Source organism: Schistocerca americana, chromosome 8 (genome assembly GCF_021461395.2).
Source record: "Schistocerca americana isolate TAMUIC-IGC-003095 chromosome 8, iqSchAmer2.1, whole genome shotgun sequence".
Taxonomy (NCBI): domain Eukaryota; kingdom Metazoa; phylum Arthropoda; class Insecta; order Orthoptera; family Acrididae; genus Schistocerca; species Schistocerca americana.
Window position 1 is genome coordinate 392,598,613 of NC_060126.1, and position 17,427 is coordinate 392,616,039.

The following is a 17,427-nucleotide window of genomic DNA, read 5'->3' on the forward strand; positions in this document are numbered from 1 at the left end:
CTAGAAACGTTTCAGGTTATTTACTTGATTTTTAAAGTATTGCGCAACATTTATGACATCAGAGCTAGTTACAGCGGACTGGCTGGCACACAATGGAAAGACTGATGTGAATTTTATGCGGCGTGAGTAGGCTGCTTCCCTACACAGTGATATCAGACTTCCTCAGTGCCTCAAACATTTTCTACGGAATTAGGCCAGTCGATGCCTCATAGGGTACCTGAATTTTCGTCAAAGTAATAAGGTATCCATACAGCCCTGTCAACATGGGTTTTCACAGCATACTGATAATTAAGATGTACTAGAAATGCCACAATTGGTCACCGAGAGTCTTGAAATAAATACCTTGTTTCATGCTGACGGTAACGTGATTGAGTTGGCCCAGGTCCTGATACGAAAAACGTCCCAAAAGTATCACAAAATCACCTTCAACCTGCACTATATTCACTCTAACTTAAACGTATCATTAGGGCGTCGGTTCATTCGATATCTCGCCTCAATTGAAGAAAGAAAAAACTCGTTACTCGACGGAGCATACGATAGGCCTGCTGCCAGGTTTCTGTATTGTTCGGCGCTTCGAAGATGTGCACCTTTCTGTCGCGCAGGGAACAATAGCCATCTGTGAGCTATCCGACTCCATTTTCCCATTGCACGCAGTTCCCTTCACAATGTTCGCTCGCAAATTGGCTGAGATGAACCTGCTTCACTAACATCAACAGCTCCTGTCGGGCCGGCCGCGGTGGTCTCGCGGTTCTAGACGCGCAGCCCGGAACCGTGCGACTGCTACGGTCGCAGGTTCGAATCCTGCCTCGGGCATGGATGTGTGTGATGTCCTTAGGTTAGTTAGGTTTAAGTAGTTCTAAGTTCTAGGGGACTGATGACCACAGCAGTAGAGTCCCATAGTGCTCCGAGCCATTTGAAGCTCCTGTCGGAATTTTAACTGGCTGCCTTTGACAAGTTGTGACGTTCGTATCTTCTGCCTGTGAGCTGGAATCTTGTTTCACGCATCTCTGCATCTGTTACACAGTTCCTTGCCGACATCTAGGACAGTCTGTACTAATACACTAATAGATTGGGCAACTTCATACATGGCATGGTAACGGTCACGCCCAAAGACAAAAGCTTCTTTCTACCTTCTGTCAAATCTTCTTTCTACACGTCTTACTGCGCTGATAGCATAAAATCGGCTGTTCACATACACGCTAATTCACTGCCATAACTTACATTAACAGTAGAGGGTCACATGACCAGTCCACTTGCTCTGTCCCTAGTGTTTGCCTTTAGCGGGGGGAGGGGGGGCAATATTTTATCTGGTGAGCTTATGTTAGTGACGAAATGTGAGTTAGCGCACAACTTTGCTGGTTGCAGACAACACCTTCGTTGAGCCGGAGAACGTGGCGCGGGTTCTGTCTGGCGTGAGAGCCGAGTACAACGCGACAGCCACCTGCGACCAGGAGTCGCAGCTCGAGCTGGTGAACTTGCCCGGAGAAGACATGGACGAGTTTCACCTGCATATAGGGTCTCAACAGGTAAGCAGCCATAGCAGAAGGCACCTTGTGTAAGAGTACATACACGTATTTCACAAGATGCGAGGAGTGTTCAATAAGTAACGCAACTTCCTTTCGCAACAAATTCTACTTAAAAAAATGAGGAATTTGTTGCGGAACATCATAGAATGTTCCTGCTTCAGCCCATACAGTTTCGTGAAGTTACGATAGGTGGCGGTGCCATACGTAGCCTTCACAATGGCGTCCGTAACGGAGGAGAGCTGTCATTGAGTTTCTTTTGGCGGAAAACCAGAGCATTCACAGGTGCTTGCAGAATGTCTGTCGAGATCTGGCAATCTGGCAGGGAACAAAAGCACGGTGATTCATTGGGAGAGGCGTCTGTCATCATCAAAACAAGGTCACGCACATCATGAAATTGAAGGAACGATGTCAGCGTGTTCGCCGCCACAAACATGTAAACTATCTTTTCCTTCTCCATGACAACCCAAGACCCCACACAAATGCACAGCCAAGAGGAGCACACAGGTCTTCGCAGCAATGTGGCACAAGGCCGTCATATTGAACAGAGATTGTGTTAAAAAATAGGGTTCTGTAACCAAAAGAGTGGAGAATAATACAGTGTATTGTAATCTTCAGTAGAACGAACCTGCTTTTGGCAAACATTTGTTGCATTGCTTATTGAATGCCCTCGAATGAAAAACCTAACACTTTGGGAATCCAAGACAATCCATCTGCTTCATGACGTGTACATACACGTTGATGTTGATAAATTCTGTACATTTGGTATCAGGCTCTGATACTACATTAGTACATTCGGTTAGCATGGAAGATGCAGCTCAGCTGCAGTGGTACGAGGGCGAGTCAAACGAAAACCTTAAAGTTGCAATAACAAATCTAAATTTCGCGCCGTTATCCTGTAAGTTGGCAAGCGTGCTACAAACAGCGTGCAGAATGGCCTGTAGGTGGCAGCATAGTGCAGATGCACACATACCGTCGCAGTATCAGTAAAAAGATGGCCGTCCCACTTGCGACTTGCACCAGGGAAGAACAGCGTTCTCTTATTCGGTTTTTGCGTAGCGAAGGTGTGAAACCTATTGAAATTCATCGACGAATGAAGGTTCAGTACGGTGATGCATGTTTGTCACAGTAGCAAGTCTACGAATGGAGTAGGAAGCTCGCAAATGGTGTGACTTCAGTGGAAGATGCTCCTCGTCCAGGTCAGGCGCAACGAGTTGTGTCTCCACAGAACATTGCAGCAGTTGAAGCTATCGTGAAGGAAAATCGCCGAGTGACACACTGAATGACATTGCAGCATGTTTACAGATTAGTCATGGGTCAGCACACCACACTGTGCATGATGTGCTCCAGTTTCACAAAGTGTCTGCAAGATACGGCAGGTGACTCTTGAAATGAGAGAACGACGTGTTCATGCTTGTGAAGAAATTCTTCGGCGCTTTGAACGAGAAGGTGATGGCTTCCTTGCAAGAATCGTTACTGGGGACGAAACCTGGGTTCACTTCCACCTACCGGAAACGAAGAGAGCGAGCAAGGAATGGCGCATTACGTGCCTAAAGGGACCACTGTCACCAGTGCATCGTACACAGATCTCCTAAAAAATCGTCTGCGGCCTGCAATCAAATCAAAGCGACGTGAATTGCTGTCAGCAGGTGTCCTTTTGCAACATGACAACGCAAGGCCCCACACTGCAGTACAACAGTTGCAACAATCACAGACCTGCGTTTTGAGTGTCTTCCTCATCCACCATACTCACCAGACCTTGCCCCAAGTGATTTCCATATGTTTGGACCACTCAGAGACGCAGTGGGAGGAAGGAAGTTCCGTTCTGATGAAAAGGTACGCCACGCAGTGCATGAGTGGTTGCGCGGACTACCAAAAGAAATTTTTTCTAAAGGAATTTATGCACTTTGTAAGCGCTAGAGGACTTGCATTGAGCGTGGGGTAGATTATGTTGAAAAGTGATACAGCTTTGTACCACTTCTGCACAATAAATAATATTTAAAAAAATATTTAAGGTTTTCATTTGATTCACCCTCGTACATAGCACTTCGTTTGTGATCGATGGAATTCACAGAAATTAATAGCGATAGTTGTCATGAGCAGTTTAAGCAAGTCTAAAATACTTTGCCACAGACACCCTCTGTCATTTAGGGATAGTAATGAACTGGGCAGTGTCCTGTGTTGTGGATAGGAGTGAGCTGGGCGCTGAAGTTTCCACTTGTGAGTCCAGCACTATATTAGTGCTGGTGCTGTACAAAAGCGGTGTCGAGATAGATGGATGGTTGACGCCAATTTTCTGGCTGCAGGGGTAGCTGTAGGCCAGCCTGTGGTATTGTGAGTGCCGCAAGTGGCAGTACAGGCAGTTAGTTATTTACTTAGTTTCATGTTCCATGGATCACTTTGCATTGTATATCATAATGGTGTGGAGCGAGTCATTTCTCATGCACATCGCAAAATATCTGTAAAAAGAGCTTCATGTTGAACATTTCTAATTCTTTTAAATACACGACGGAAAAAAATCGCAGGACCAATAATGAATTGTGGAACACAAACAAAAGTTGGCATACGCGTATCTATGTGTGAAAGATGACGTCTATTCAGACTTCGTGCCAGATGCATGAAAGTGGCGCTAGTAATGCCACTCTGACGATGCAAATCAGGTTTTAAATACACGTTGTAACGGTTGTAAGAGTTCGTTACCTTTGAGAGTGGACGTGGTGAGTTTGCTTTAGGCAAGAATGCCTTTAAGGTGACGAAGAAGCCTTTATCAACACCTCACAGAGTTTGAGGCCGGCCGGGGTGGCCGAGCGGTTCTAGGCACTACAGTCTGGAACCGCTCGGCCGCTACGGTCGCAGGTTCGAATTCTGCCTCGGGCATGGCTGTGTGTGATGTCCTTAGGTTTAAGTAGTTCTAAATTCTAGGGAACTGATGACCTTAGAAGTTAAGTCCCACAATGCTCAGAGCCATTTGAACCACTTGAACAGAGTTTGAATGAGGTCGTGAAACACTGCTACCAGAAGCTGGATGTTCCTTTTGCGATACTGCAGAGAGACTTGGCAGGAATGTAGCCACTGTACATGACTGCTCGCAGCGTTGGTCACTGGAATGTCGGGTCGCAAGAAGACCGGGCTCCAGATGGCCGCGTGGCACTACCGACAGGGAAGACCATCGTGTTCGGCCTACGGCTCTGGCGCTTCGTACTGGATCTGCAGCAGCAATTTGAGCAGCAGTTGACACCACAGTGACACGACGAACTGTTTCAAATCGGTTATTTCAAGGAAGACCCCCTGTAGTGCGCGTTCCACTGACCCCAGACCACCACCGTTTGCGACTTCAGTGGCGCCAAGCGAGAGCTCATTCGAGGGCACGGCGGTGATCCGTTGCGTTCCCTGATGAAATCTGGTTCGGCCTCGGTGCCAGTGACGACCGTGTATTGGTTAGAATGAAGCCAGTTAAGAGCCTGCAGCCTACCTGTCTACCTGCTACACATACTGGGCCTGCACTTGGAGTTACGGTCTGGGAGGCGATTTCGTATTACAGCAGGAGCACTCTCGTGCTTAGCCCAAGCACCCTGACTGCTTATTTGTAAGTCAATCTGATGATGCGATCTGTGTGCCGCCATTCATGAAGAATATTCCAGGGGCTGCTTTCCAGCAGATAACGCTCGCCCACATACCGTTGTTGTATCCAAAAATGCTCTACAGAGTGTCGGCGTGTTGCCCTCGCCTGCCGGATCAACAGATGTCTTCCAATCGAGCACATATGGCACTTCATCGGACGGCACCTCAAGCGTCATCCACAAACAGCATTGACCGCCCCAGCACTGACTAACTAACTGCATCTGGCGTAATACTCCATCACACAAACTGGTACAACGCAAGCGCGTTTACATGTTTCCATTCACCATTCTGGCGGTTGCACCATTTATTAACGCACCAGCATTTCGCTTTTGCAGTGGCTTATCTAGCGTTTACATTAACCTGTAATCTTGCATTGTTAATCACTTAAATGTTTCCTAGACCAATATATTCTCGAAATTTCAGTACTCTACATTAATTATTTTTCGGTGCTGCAATTTTTCTTCCGTCATTGTGTACAGATGAGTGTTAATAATTCCTGCCCACCACTTTTTACACATTACTAAACTAAACTAAACTCCGCCCGAAGAGGCCATGAAAGCCCAACGGTACCGACCGGCCGCCGTGTCATCCTCAGCCCACTGGCGTCACTGGATGCAGGTATGGAGGGGCATGTGGTCAGCACACCGCTCTCTCGATCGTATGTCAGTTTATGAGACCGGAGCCGCTACTTTTCAATCAAGTAGCTCCTCAGTTTGCCTCACAAGGGCTGAGTGCACCCTGCTTGCCAACAGCACTCAGCAGGCCAGATGGACACCCATCCAAGTGCTAGCCCAGCCGGACAGCACTTAACTTCGGTGATCTGAAGGGAATTGGACCTTTTACACATTGCTACAAAAGAAATGCGTAGCAGTTAACGACCATGATGTCATCATAGCAACTGTGGTCACTAAAGATGAAAATTTAATCAAAAAGGCTAGGAGAGTATTTCTGCTAGAAAGAGCAGATAAGCAGTTGTTAGCAAACCCACTTAGACAAGGAACTGACATCATTTAGTTCCAACATGATGGACGTACAGGTATTACGGGCAACGCTTAAACAGATTGATCCGTACTCTGAAGAACAGGAGTAAGGAAGGAAATGACATACCGTGGTTTAAAAACGAAATTCGGGAAATGCTTAGGAAGCTGTTGGACTCTCAGTTCAAAGGAAAACGCGCAAATGACGACAGGCTAAAGTTAGTAGAGATGAATACGCCTGTAAAAAGATCGATGCATGAAGCATAAAATAAATGCCATCATCATACCTTAGCCAAAGATCTTGCCGAGAACTGGAGAAAATTCTGATCCTGTGTAAAAATGCTAATTGGGAGTAAAACTTCCACGCAGTCACTCGTTGACCAATCTGGTGTGTGGCGGTAGAAGGTAGTGGAAGGTAAACCTAAGTTTTTTTTTCCTTTTTTGCGTTTAAAAAATCATTCACGCAGGAGAATTGTACAAACACGTCATCCTTTGATCATTGCACAGACTCCCGACAAACAACTGAAAGAGTTGAAAAGAAATAAGTCGCTAGGTCCGAATGGAATCCAAATTCTGTTTACAAAGAGTGCTCTACAGCATTGGCCCCTTTCCTAGCTTGCATTTATGGCGAATCTCTCGCCCAGAGCAAAGTCCCAAGGGACTGAAAGAAACGCATATGACTCATGAATACAAGAAAGGTAAAAGAATGGACGCGCAGAATTACAGATAAATGTCTTTAACATTAGCTTGCTGCAGAATTCTTGAATATATCCTCAGTTCGGAGGCAACAAATTTCCTTGAGACGGAAAAGCTTCTGTCCACAAATCAGCACGTTTTCAGAAACTCAGCTTGCCCTTTGCTCAAATGAATGAAGGCTAAGAGGCAAATTCCATAATCCTAGATTTTCGAAAAGTGTTCGATGCGGTGCCCCATTTCCGGCTGTTAACGCAGGTCCGAGCACACGGAATAGGTTCCCAGATATATAAGTATATAGTTCTGGCAACACCGGCCATGACCTCCTTCTGCTGTGCGGATGCACACACATTCCCAGAACTCTTACGGGACTTGGTAAGTAATGAGTGTGCTGGGGTGGGATATCACGAATGTAGTGTGTGGACTTGTAGGGTGAGAAAGTGGGTCTCGCGGAAGGCGTGCGCGAGATAGTTCCTGCAGTCGCACTATCCTCTGTGTCCTCGGTGGCTCAGATGGATAGAGCGTCTGCCATGTAAGCAGGAGATCCCGAGCTCGAGTCCCTGTCGGAGCACACATTTTCACCCGTCCCCGTTGATATATATCAACGCCCGTCGTCAGCTGACGGTATTAATATAATTCTAATTAGGTTTCCAGATAGGTGAGTGGCTCGAAGACCCCATACGTTGTCCTCGACGGTAAGTGTTCATCAGAGACAATAGCATCGTCAGGAGTGTCCCAAGGAAGTATGATAGGGCAGTTGTAATTTACTATATAAACAAATTGGAGGACAGGGTGAGCAGCAATCTGTGGCTGTTTGCTGATGGCGCTTTAGTTTACGGGAGGTGTCGCCGCTGAGTGATTTTTGGAAGATACAAGATGACTTAGACAAAATTTCTACTTGGTGTGATGAATGTAGAAAAATGAAAGTTAATGCACATGATTAGGAAAAGCAAACCCATAATGTTCGAATACAACATTAGTAATATACTGATAGGCACATTCGCATGGATTACATATCTATGGAATGGAATAAGGATGTAAGGATTGTAGCAGGGAAGGCGAATGGTCAACTTCGGTTTATTGGGAGAATTTTAGGTTCAAATGGCTCTGAGCACTATGGGACTTAACATCTGAGGTCATCAGTCCCCTAGAACGTAGAACTACTTGAATGTAACTAACCTAAAGACGTCACACACATCCATGCCCGAGACAGGATTCGAACCTGCGACCGTAGCGGTCGCGCGGTTCCAGACTGGAGCGCCTAGAACCGCTCGGCCACAAAGGCCGGCGAGAATTTTATCTACGTGTGGTTCATCTATAAAGGACACGACATCTAGGACACTACTGCGACCAGTTCTTGAGTACTGCTTGGGTGTTTGCCATCCATACCAGGCCGGATTAAAGGAACACATAGAAACCATTTAGAGGCCGGTTGCTAGATTTGTTACCAGCAGGTTCGAACAACAAGCAAGCAAGCTGAGATGCATTCAAGCAGAGATGATTCAGGCACTCAAATAGGAAACCCAGGTGTGTAGACGACGTTCTTTTCAAGGAACGATATTGAGAAATCTGAGAACCGGCATTTAAAGCTGACTGCAGAATGTTCCTATTACCGACAACATACGTTTTGCTTGAGGACCACGGAGCTAAAATACAGGGAAACTAGGTCTCTCACAGAGGCATATAGACTCTCTCCCTCGCTCTATTTGGGAGTGGAACAGGAAGTGAAATGACTAGTAGTGGTACAGGGTACCCTCTGCCACGCACCGAATGGTGGCTTGCGCAGTACGTGTGTAGACGCAGATGTAGGGGGTGATGGTTCGTCTTCAGTGGGACCCGCAGCTATGTGAACGATCCCACATGCGTCTGTGATCTCTTGCCAGCCTGGGGTCATACTGGTGATGTGGCCAGGTGTTGCATGTCTGTGGATGAGGTCACAGTAGATCACAGTTGTTGCAAAGGCTACTCTGAGGTCTTGGTGCGGGCACAGTTTATGGAGGTTGTCGTAACTATAGCTGATTTCTGTTGTGGATCATCAGCTCTGGTCTGGCCTTGACGTCGAAAACCTACTGTTCCACGTGATCTATGATGACGCCTTGCAGCTAAGTCGGGGTCTGGGTTAAGTGCAAGCCGAGATGAGGGGACCTGCACAGTAACAGGAACTCAAGTACAGATTGCGGGCTCACGAAGATGGGCTTAGAAAATCGAACAGTATGCAAGATGCGAGAGTTGGAACTTAAATAGTGGCAACTATTTATTCACAACCGATACAAAAGAGTTACATGTTTGCACCTGTTACTGTCCTTCAAAGTAGTCACCAGCGTTGTGAAGAACCCGTTGCCAGTGATGCGGAAGGCGTAGTATACCGTTAGCAGAGCCTGTTCTGTTGGTGGTGCGAATGGAGCTGTCTACTGCCTGTCGAATCTCTGGAACAGTTCTGAAGCAAATGCCACGAAGTGGTTCCTTCATCTTCGGAATCAAATGCACAATATTACTGTTCGTTTTTGGAGCATCACCTGCCACCAGCTTTGCGAAAGAAGCGGCGACACTTTCTGCGCAACCCAGCCATCATTTTGCACGACAATGCGCGGGCGCACACAGCGCAATCTGTGGCTGCTCTGTTCGGTCGATGGGACTGGGAAATACTGTACCATCCACCATACTCCCCGGATTTAAGTCCTTCTGACTTTGATTTGATTCCGAAGATGAAGGAACCAATTCGTGGCATTCGCTTCAGAACTGTTGCAGAGATTCGACAGGCAGTGGACCGCTTCATTCGCACCATCAACAGAACAGGCTCTGCTAACAGTATACTACGCCTTCCACATCGGAGGCAACGAGTTCTACACAAGGCTGGTGACTACTATGAAGGTCAGTAACAGGTGCAAACATGTAACTCTTTTGTATGGGTTGTGAATAAATAGCTGCCACTATTTAAGTTCCAACCCTCGTACGTGCCAATGCAAACTTTGGTCAGACTGCTATCATTTATCATTTTTGCAAAGAACTTTGTAAAGATATTCTTACTCCTCAGTAGCAACGAGTAAAACGAACTTTATGGCATCTATTGAAGACGCAACATCGACATCTTAAGTACCATTTCAATTCGTTTAAGAATTTGCTCTGGAGTCCCCCCTGAACAGCTATTAGTACTTCTTGAAGTAGTAGCTCCTGTCCTTTGACTGCGGCTTCTTAACAATAGATTATTGGAAATTCTTTCAGGATGTCTGGCCACATAGGCGTGAGAGATATTGCATCGACATTTATGAGTTGGGCAGTGGGTCGATAATGTAATTCATAATTATAAATGTTCAGAAATATTACCCATGCTACTGTTGTTGGCCCGTTTTGTCTGAGAGCTTGGTGACTGGCTTATGATCAGTTAGCAGGTGGAATTTCGTACCATACAGGAATACATGAAACGTTTTCATGTCGGAGATTATTGCTCATGCCCGTTTTTGGAATAGTTCATTTGTGCTAATGCCAGATTCCTAGAGGCGAACGCTATCGGATGTTCCGTACCATCAGAAAGTTTACAGGACAGCATTACGCCACCAACACATTCAGAAACTATAGTCAGACACAAGTTTGGCATAAGGCTGGGAGGCGGGGAGTAGACTGAAGACGTCTGATGACCACTCAATCTGTGCAGTCTCTTTGTGGAGTCTATTTCAAAGATACGCTAGCTCCCTGCTACAGGTAGCCAATGAAAACTCTAGCAATGATGTATATATTCATCAGTGCACCAACAGCGGTTGAATCAGTGCCCTGGTTCTCAAGAAGTGTTAATACGCACAGTGTTGAAATGGAGTCAAAAACTATCAAGCAATCCACCTATACGCTTTAAAATAAAGCGAAACGCCTCTGATCATAATAAGTCTTTACTTATAGTCGCTAAAGACGGCAACTAAGCGATGCAAATTTTATACGTCCATCTGCGGAAAAAAAGAGATCAAAAAACAAAGAAGACAACCTGTATTATTATTATTATTATTATTAATTGTATTATAATTACCTATAACTTTACAAATACAAATAGAATATATACATAACTTACAGATTTAAAGACGTATTATTTATATAAATACAAATACACTGAAGCGCCAAAGAAACCGGAGTAGGCACGCGATTTAAATACTGATATGTGAACAGGCAGAATACGGCGCTGCAGTCGGCAACTCCTATATAAGACAACAAGTGTCTGGTGCAGTTGTTACATCGGTTACAGCTGCTACAATGGCAGGTTATCAAGATAGTTAAGACTTTGAACGTGGTGTTATTCGGCGCACGAGCGATGGGACACAGCATCTCTGAGGCAGCGATAAAGAGGCGATTTTCCCCTGCGACCATTTCATGAGTGTACCGTGAATATCAGGAATCGGATAAAGCATTAAATTTCCGACATTGCTGCTACCGGGAAAAGATCCTGCAAGAACGAGGGCAACGACGACTCAAGAGAATCGTTCAACGTGGAACCCTTCCGCAAGTTGCTGCAGATTTCAATGCTGGGCCATCAACAATTGTTAGTGTGTGGATCATTCAAAGAAACATCATCGATATGGGCTTTCGGAGCAGAAGGCCCACTCTTGTACTCTTGATGACTGCACGACACAAAGCTTTCACCTTGCCTGGGACCGGTCAACATTGACATTGGACTGTTGATGGCTGGAAACATGTTGCCTGGTCGAACGAGTCTCGTTTCAAATTGTATCGAGTGGATGGACGTGTACGGGTGTGGAGACAACCTCGTGAATCCATGAACTCTGCATGTCAGCAGGAGACTGTTCAAGCTGATGGAGGCTCTGTAGTGGTGTGGGGCGTGTGCAGTTGGAGTGATATGTGATCCCAGATATGTTTATAGGCGACTCTAACAGGTGACACGTACGTAAGCATCCTGTCTGGTCACCTGCATCCAATCATGTCCACTGTGCATTCCGACGGACTTGGTCAGTTCCAGCAGGACAATGCGACATCACACACGTCCAGAATTGCTACAGAGTGGTTCCAGGAACACTCTTCAGCGTTTAAACACTTCTGCTGCCAGAAAACTCCCCAGACACGAACATTATGGAGCATAAGTGGGATGCCTTGCAACGTGCTGTTCAGAGGAGATCTCCACCCTCTCGTAGTCTTACGAATTTATGGACGCCACTGCATGATTCATGGTTTAATTCCCTCCAGCACTACTTCAGACAAAAGTTGAGTCCATGCCACGTCGTGTTGCGGCACTTCTGCGTGCTCGCGGGGGCCCTCCCCGATATTAGGCAGGTGTACCAGTTTCTTTGGCTCTTCAGAGTAGAATATGTTCATACTTAACAAATTTAGAGACGTGTTATTTATGTAAGTTAGCACATCTGCTGTAACGTCCAAGGCGTCGGAGGAGTTGCCGGAGTACGAATTTTGAAAGCATTCCTCAACAATATGTCTGAAAGCCTGTCTTGGAAAGCCACTGGTGCACTGCACACCGGCAATCTTTTTCCATCTGCACAGTGGGTCACTGCATCTCCTATGGTTCGTCCAGATCCTGTTAAGTGTACTCCACATCCTCCAGGAAGACCAGTTTCACAAGCTTTGTTATTGGCTCGGAGACAGCTTTGGAGGTTTGGTGGGTTCTTATTACACCATCCTTCTCCCCAAGCTTCGTGGAGATTGAAGTCAAAGTTCTCCACGTTGCTAGCTGCTCTGAGTGGGGAAAGTCTATAGCGAAATCTGTTGATTGGGATAGCAGATATGTCCCTATGAATTAGTGGCTGCTGGTTGTTGCAGCTTTTCTTATATTTCCTTAGAAGTTTATTCTTTTTTCTCAGGGCAGTTTGTGGAATCCGGCCCAGCACAGGTCTCCAGCGTACTGGAGTGGATTTGCTTGTGGCAGCAACAGTCCGCATTGTTTGATTTAGTTACGTATCCACCAGTTTCCTGTGGCTGCTGTTTACTCAGACAGGGCTGCAGTATTCTGCCGCTGAGTAGGCAAGACCGAGGGCAGATGCTCGTAAGCTCGGAGTTTCAGAATCCCATGTTGTACAACCCAATTTTTGGAGAATAGTATTACTTGACGTCAGTTTAGCTGCAGTCTTTCTTAGATGTTGTGTAAATGACACCGTTCTGCCAAGTATAACTACAAGGTACTATGGATACTTTTTATGGGCCAGGCGGTTAACCTCGAAAAATATGTACATTTATCGGATGGCTAGAATAATGAAAGCAAGTCGATTCGTTACAAGTCCCTATTTAACGAAAATATTGTCCCATTGTGCTTGGGACTTTTGTTAATACTCGTATATCTTCGGTTCTGTGTTGCTGGCGCCCAGCCATTAGCAGAAGAAAACATCCCGGACTGAGTGGTTCGCATGTCTGCAACATACAACCTAAATTCAGCGGGGCTAGGAGTAAGCCTTGAGGTTGGCCACTGTCGAGGGTCTTGGCGGTTTGTCCTATAATTACCTGAAGTAGTCTTTCAGTCAGCAAATTGTTAAGAATTTGTGCTGTTCTTCTGCAGAGTATTATATTGAGCGGCTGATAGACAACATACTGCCTTCACACGCTATCGTAAGTGCTGTCACATCAATAAACACAGCAGAGGTCTTTAGTTGTTTCTGAAACCCAGCTTTGTGTAAGTTGTCAATGAAAGGAAGTCATCCACACAGCTGTGGCTTGGTTGGAATCCGGCCTGTTCAATAGGAATCTTTCCAAGTATCTCGATACGTATCATGTTATAAAGCAGCTTGTCAAGTAGTTTTTACATCTTAGACAGAGTGGCAGTAGGACCCGCCAGGGTCGCCGAGAGCGCTGACGCGCTGCTTCCTGGACTCGAGTAGGCGCGTCGGCCCCGAATTGAATCCGCCTGGCGGATTAACGACGAGGGCCGGTGTGGCAGCCAGCCTGGATGTGGTTTTTAGGCGGTTTTCCACATCCCGATAGGTAAATTCCGGGCTGGTCCCCACGTTCCACCTCAGTTACACAGCTCGCAGACATCTGAACACATTCGCGCTGTCCCACGGATTCACTCGACACAGAGAGTTGGAGTACATTAATTCCTTCCTGGGGGGTATGGGGTGGCGACAGGAAGGGCATCCGGCCACCCCTTAAAAATAAACGTTTTGCATCTGATTACCCAGCAGACCCCACAAGTCGGGATTAATGGTTGGAAAGAGAGAGCCAGAATGGCAGTAGGACGATAGCTTTCACTTTTGTTGTTGGGTGTACCTGGTTTTAAGATATCAGTGACCATCTGTTTCATAACAAACAAATAAATTTTTTTATTTAGTTAAAAGTTTTTCTCCATATAAAACTTTGTTTAAGATATATCTGAAAGATCTACAACTACACCTACATACATACTCTGCAACCCACTCTATATTGTATGTAGAAGAGTACCTTGTATCACTACTGGTCATTTGCATTCTTATTCCACTAGAAAGTGGGGCGAGGGAAAAACGACTGTCTATATGTCTCCTTACGAGCTCTTTCTCTTATATTATTTTCAGGTCCTTAGTGAAATCTACGTTGGCGTCAGTGCAAGATCTTTATAAATGATTAAAGCGATTTCATAGATTTGTTGGAGCTGTATTATTTGGCATATTGTCACAGAACTTTGCACACACATAGAAAAGCTTTCTCACGTAATACAAGTGGTCCATGTGGGCTCCCCTACTTATTCTGCAGACATCAAGTCTGTAATCTAGTTCTTCCCACGTTCGGCGCAGCATGCCCCTACCAATCTGTTCAAAAATACTGTTACTGCGAGCTCGCAGTTCTTGTAGGTTTGTTGGTACAAGAGACGTAAACACAATCTTTCACATAATCCCAATCAAAAAATTGCGTGGGGTTACGTCGAGAGAGCGTGTAAGCGACGACATGAATTGCTGATTACCGCCACCATGACTCACCCATCGGTTTCTCAATTTCCTGTTGAAGAATTCACGAATGCCATGATGGAAGTGCGTTGGAGCACCGTCCTGTTGGTAGATGAGACCCACACTGTCGGCCTCCTGTTGTGGCATGAGCCAGTTTTCCAGCATGTCCAGATACAGGCGCCCTGTTACGGTCTTTTCGCAGAAGAAAAAGGGGTAGTAAACTTTAAACCGTGAGACTACACAGAACACATTAACTTTTGGTGAATCTCAGATGTGCTCCACGATAGTGTGGGTAGTCTCTGTCCCCAAAATTCATACCTTGCGCCTGTTCAGTATACTATTCACAAAAAATATTGGCTGATCACTGAAGATGAGTTTCTCACAAAAGCCATCCCCTTCCGCAAACTACTGCAACTGTGCCGAAAATTCAGTGTCTGACTTTGTCATCAGGAGTCAAGGCTTGTAGCAATTGCAAGCGGTAAGTCTACAGCTTCAGTCGTTTCCTGTAGATCTTGCGAACGGTCAGCTGTGCTATGCTTGCTCTTTCCGTCGACTTCTGTAGCTACGTGCTAAACTCTCCCGCACGCGGTCAACCGTTTCTTCGCCCACAGCTGGTCGACCCGATGACTTCCCCTTGCAGAGGCATCCTGAAGTTTTAAACTGCGCGTAGTATCGCCAAATGGAGTTGGCATTTGGTAGATCTTTGCTGCACTTCGTTCTGGAATGTCGTTACACTGTTACGGCAGACATCTACATCTACATCTACATCTACATCTACATGGTTACTCTGCAATTCACACTTAAGTGCCTGGCAGAGGGTTCATCGAACCATCTTCATACTACTTCTCTACCATTCCTCTCCCGAATGGCACGTGGGAAAAAGGAACACCTAAATCTTTCCCTTCGAGCTCTGGTTTCTCTTATTTATTATCATGATCATTTCTCCCTACGTAGGTGGGTGTCAACAAAATATTTACGCATTCGGAAGAGAAAGTTGGTGATTGAAATTTCGTAAATAGATCACGCTGTAATGAAAACCGCCTTTGATTCAGTGACTGCCACCCCAACTCGCGTATCATATCAGTAACACTCTCACCTCTATTGCGCGATAACACGACAGATGTGAATCCATTTCAAGCACAGCATACGCTTTGTCGGCGCCTGTCGCCATCTTGCCTAATTGCTCACTGCTGCGCTCTCATACAGAAATTTGAGGTGCAACTGCAACGATAGAAAACTTTTTGAGTTTTTCTGTATGAGTGTTGAGTTTTGTGACAACACGTCAATTAATGTAACTATAGTGAATTTATGAAATCACTTCAATCATTATAACAACCATGTAGAATCATTTTGCAGTAAGCTCCAAATGCAGGCTCTGCAAATTTGCTCAGTAGCGTTTCACGAAAAAGCACCGTCTTTGCTTCAGAGGGAAGTTCAGGAAGCATCTCTGTAACATTTGTGTATCGATTGGACCTACCGGTAACAAATACGGCAGCATTCCTGTGAATCGCTACGACGTCTTCCTTTAATCAGTCTTGATGGAAATCCAAAAAACTAGAGCAGTATTCAAGAATGGTTGCACTAGAGTCCTATACGCTGTCTCCTTTACAGATGCGTTACACTTTCCTAAAGATCTCCCAATAAACCGTTGTCGACCATTCTCCTTCAATACTAGTACTCTCTAGTGTTCATTCCACTTCATACTACTTTGGAAAGTTGCATCTAGTATTTGAACATTACAGGATTCAAACGTTTCCTGGAAATCTGGGAATATGTAATCCGTCTGTTGCCCTCATCCATGGTTCAGACAATATCATGTGAGAAAAGGGCAAGCTCAGTGTCGCACGAACGATGCTTTCTAAAGCCATGCTGTCTTGTGCACAGAATCTTTTACGTCTAAAGGAAACGTATTACATTAGAACTTAGAATAGGTTCAAGTATTCTGCAGAAAACCAATTTAAGGATATACGTCTGTAACTCTGGGGGTCCATTCTTTTACCCTTCTTATATACAGGAGTCAACTACGCTTTTTTTCAGTCATTTGGGACTTCGTGCTGAGCGAGAGATTCGCGATGAATGCAAACTAAGCACGATTGTTTTCTAAAATTTAATCTACCTGTTTTTTGTGTATTGAAATCCTAGTTCAAAGGCCCCAAATCATGTCAATACTTATTGCTGACTGTCAGAAAAAGAACGCTGAACACCTTTTTGAAAATGTTTTGAGTAACTCAGCATCACATCGAGAGAGATGATCCTGAAATTCTGTATTCTTTTGTCTAAGTTATTTCATTTGTTTTTCTATAATTTCTGATAGTTGGCAAAAATATGAACAGTCCCATTTACAGCATAGTTATTGTTTTCCTACTAGTAGTTTTGTTCGTTAGTTGGTAACGCATTTTAGCGTAAAATCTGCTGCACTTCTTTATGGTAAACCTATTTTTGTGTTCAAGTTTTCCTCTCATTACGAACCCGTAAATCAAATCTCGAGAATGGAAGATGCAGAGCTGAAACAGTATAAGCCTTCTTCTTGCATTTTGGAGGAAGATTCAAAGTCCCTTTCATAGCCCGAATCAGCAAAATTCATACAGCACACAGAAACATTAGCAGCCGAAGATGATTCAGCAAGTGTACGAGAATATATCGATATTTTGCGTTTCATTGTTCTTAGGAAATTCATGAATCTTAATTCTTAACTTTTTTTCCTTTTTCTACAGCTGTTAGTACATCTGGCGATCAGAAAGCAAATCATGATTTTTCACT

General features: G+C 45.1%; 1 protein-coding gene across 1 annotated transcript in view; it reads left to right on the top strand.

Annotated features, from left to right (window-relative positions):
• LOC124545883 overlaps nt 1–17,427 on the top strand; it is a 284,098-nt gene that overhangs the window by 78,774 nt on the left and 187,897 nt on the right. Inside the window, exon 3 of the mRNA XM_047124844.1 lies at nt 1,366–1,526. Coding sequence (XP_046980800.1) covers nt 1,366–1,526 — 161 coding nt within the window. The remainder of the gene's footprint in view (nt 1–1,365; nt 1,527–17,427) is intronic.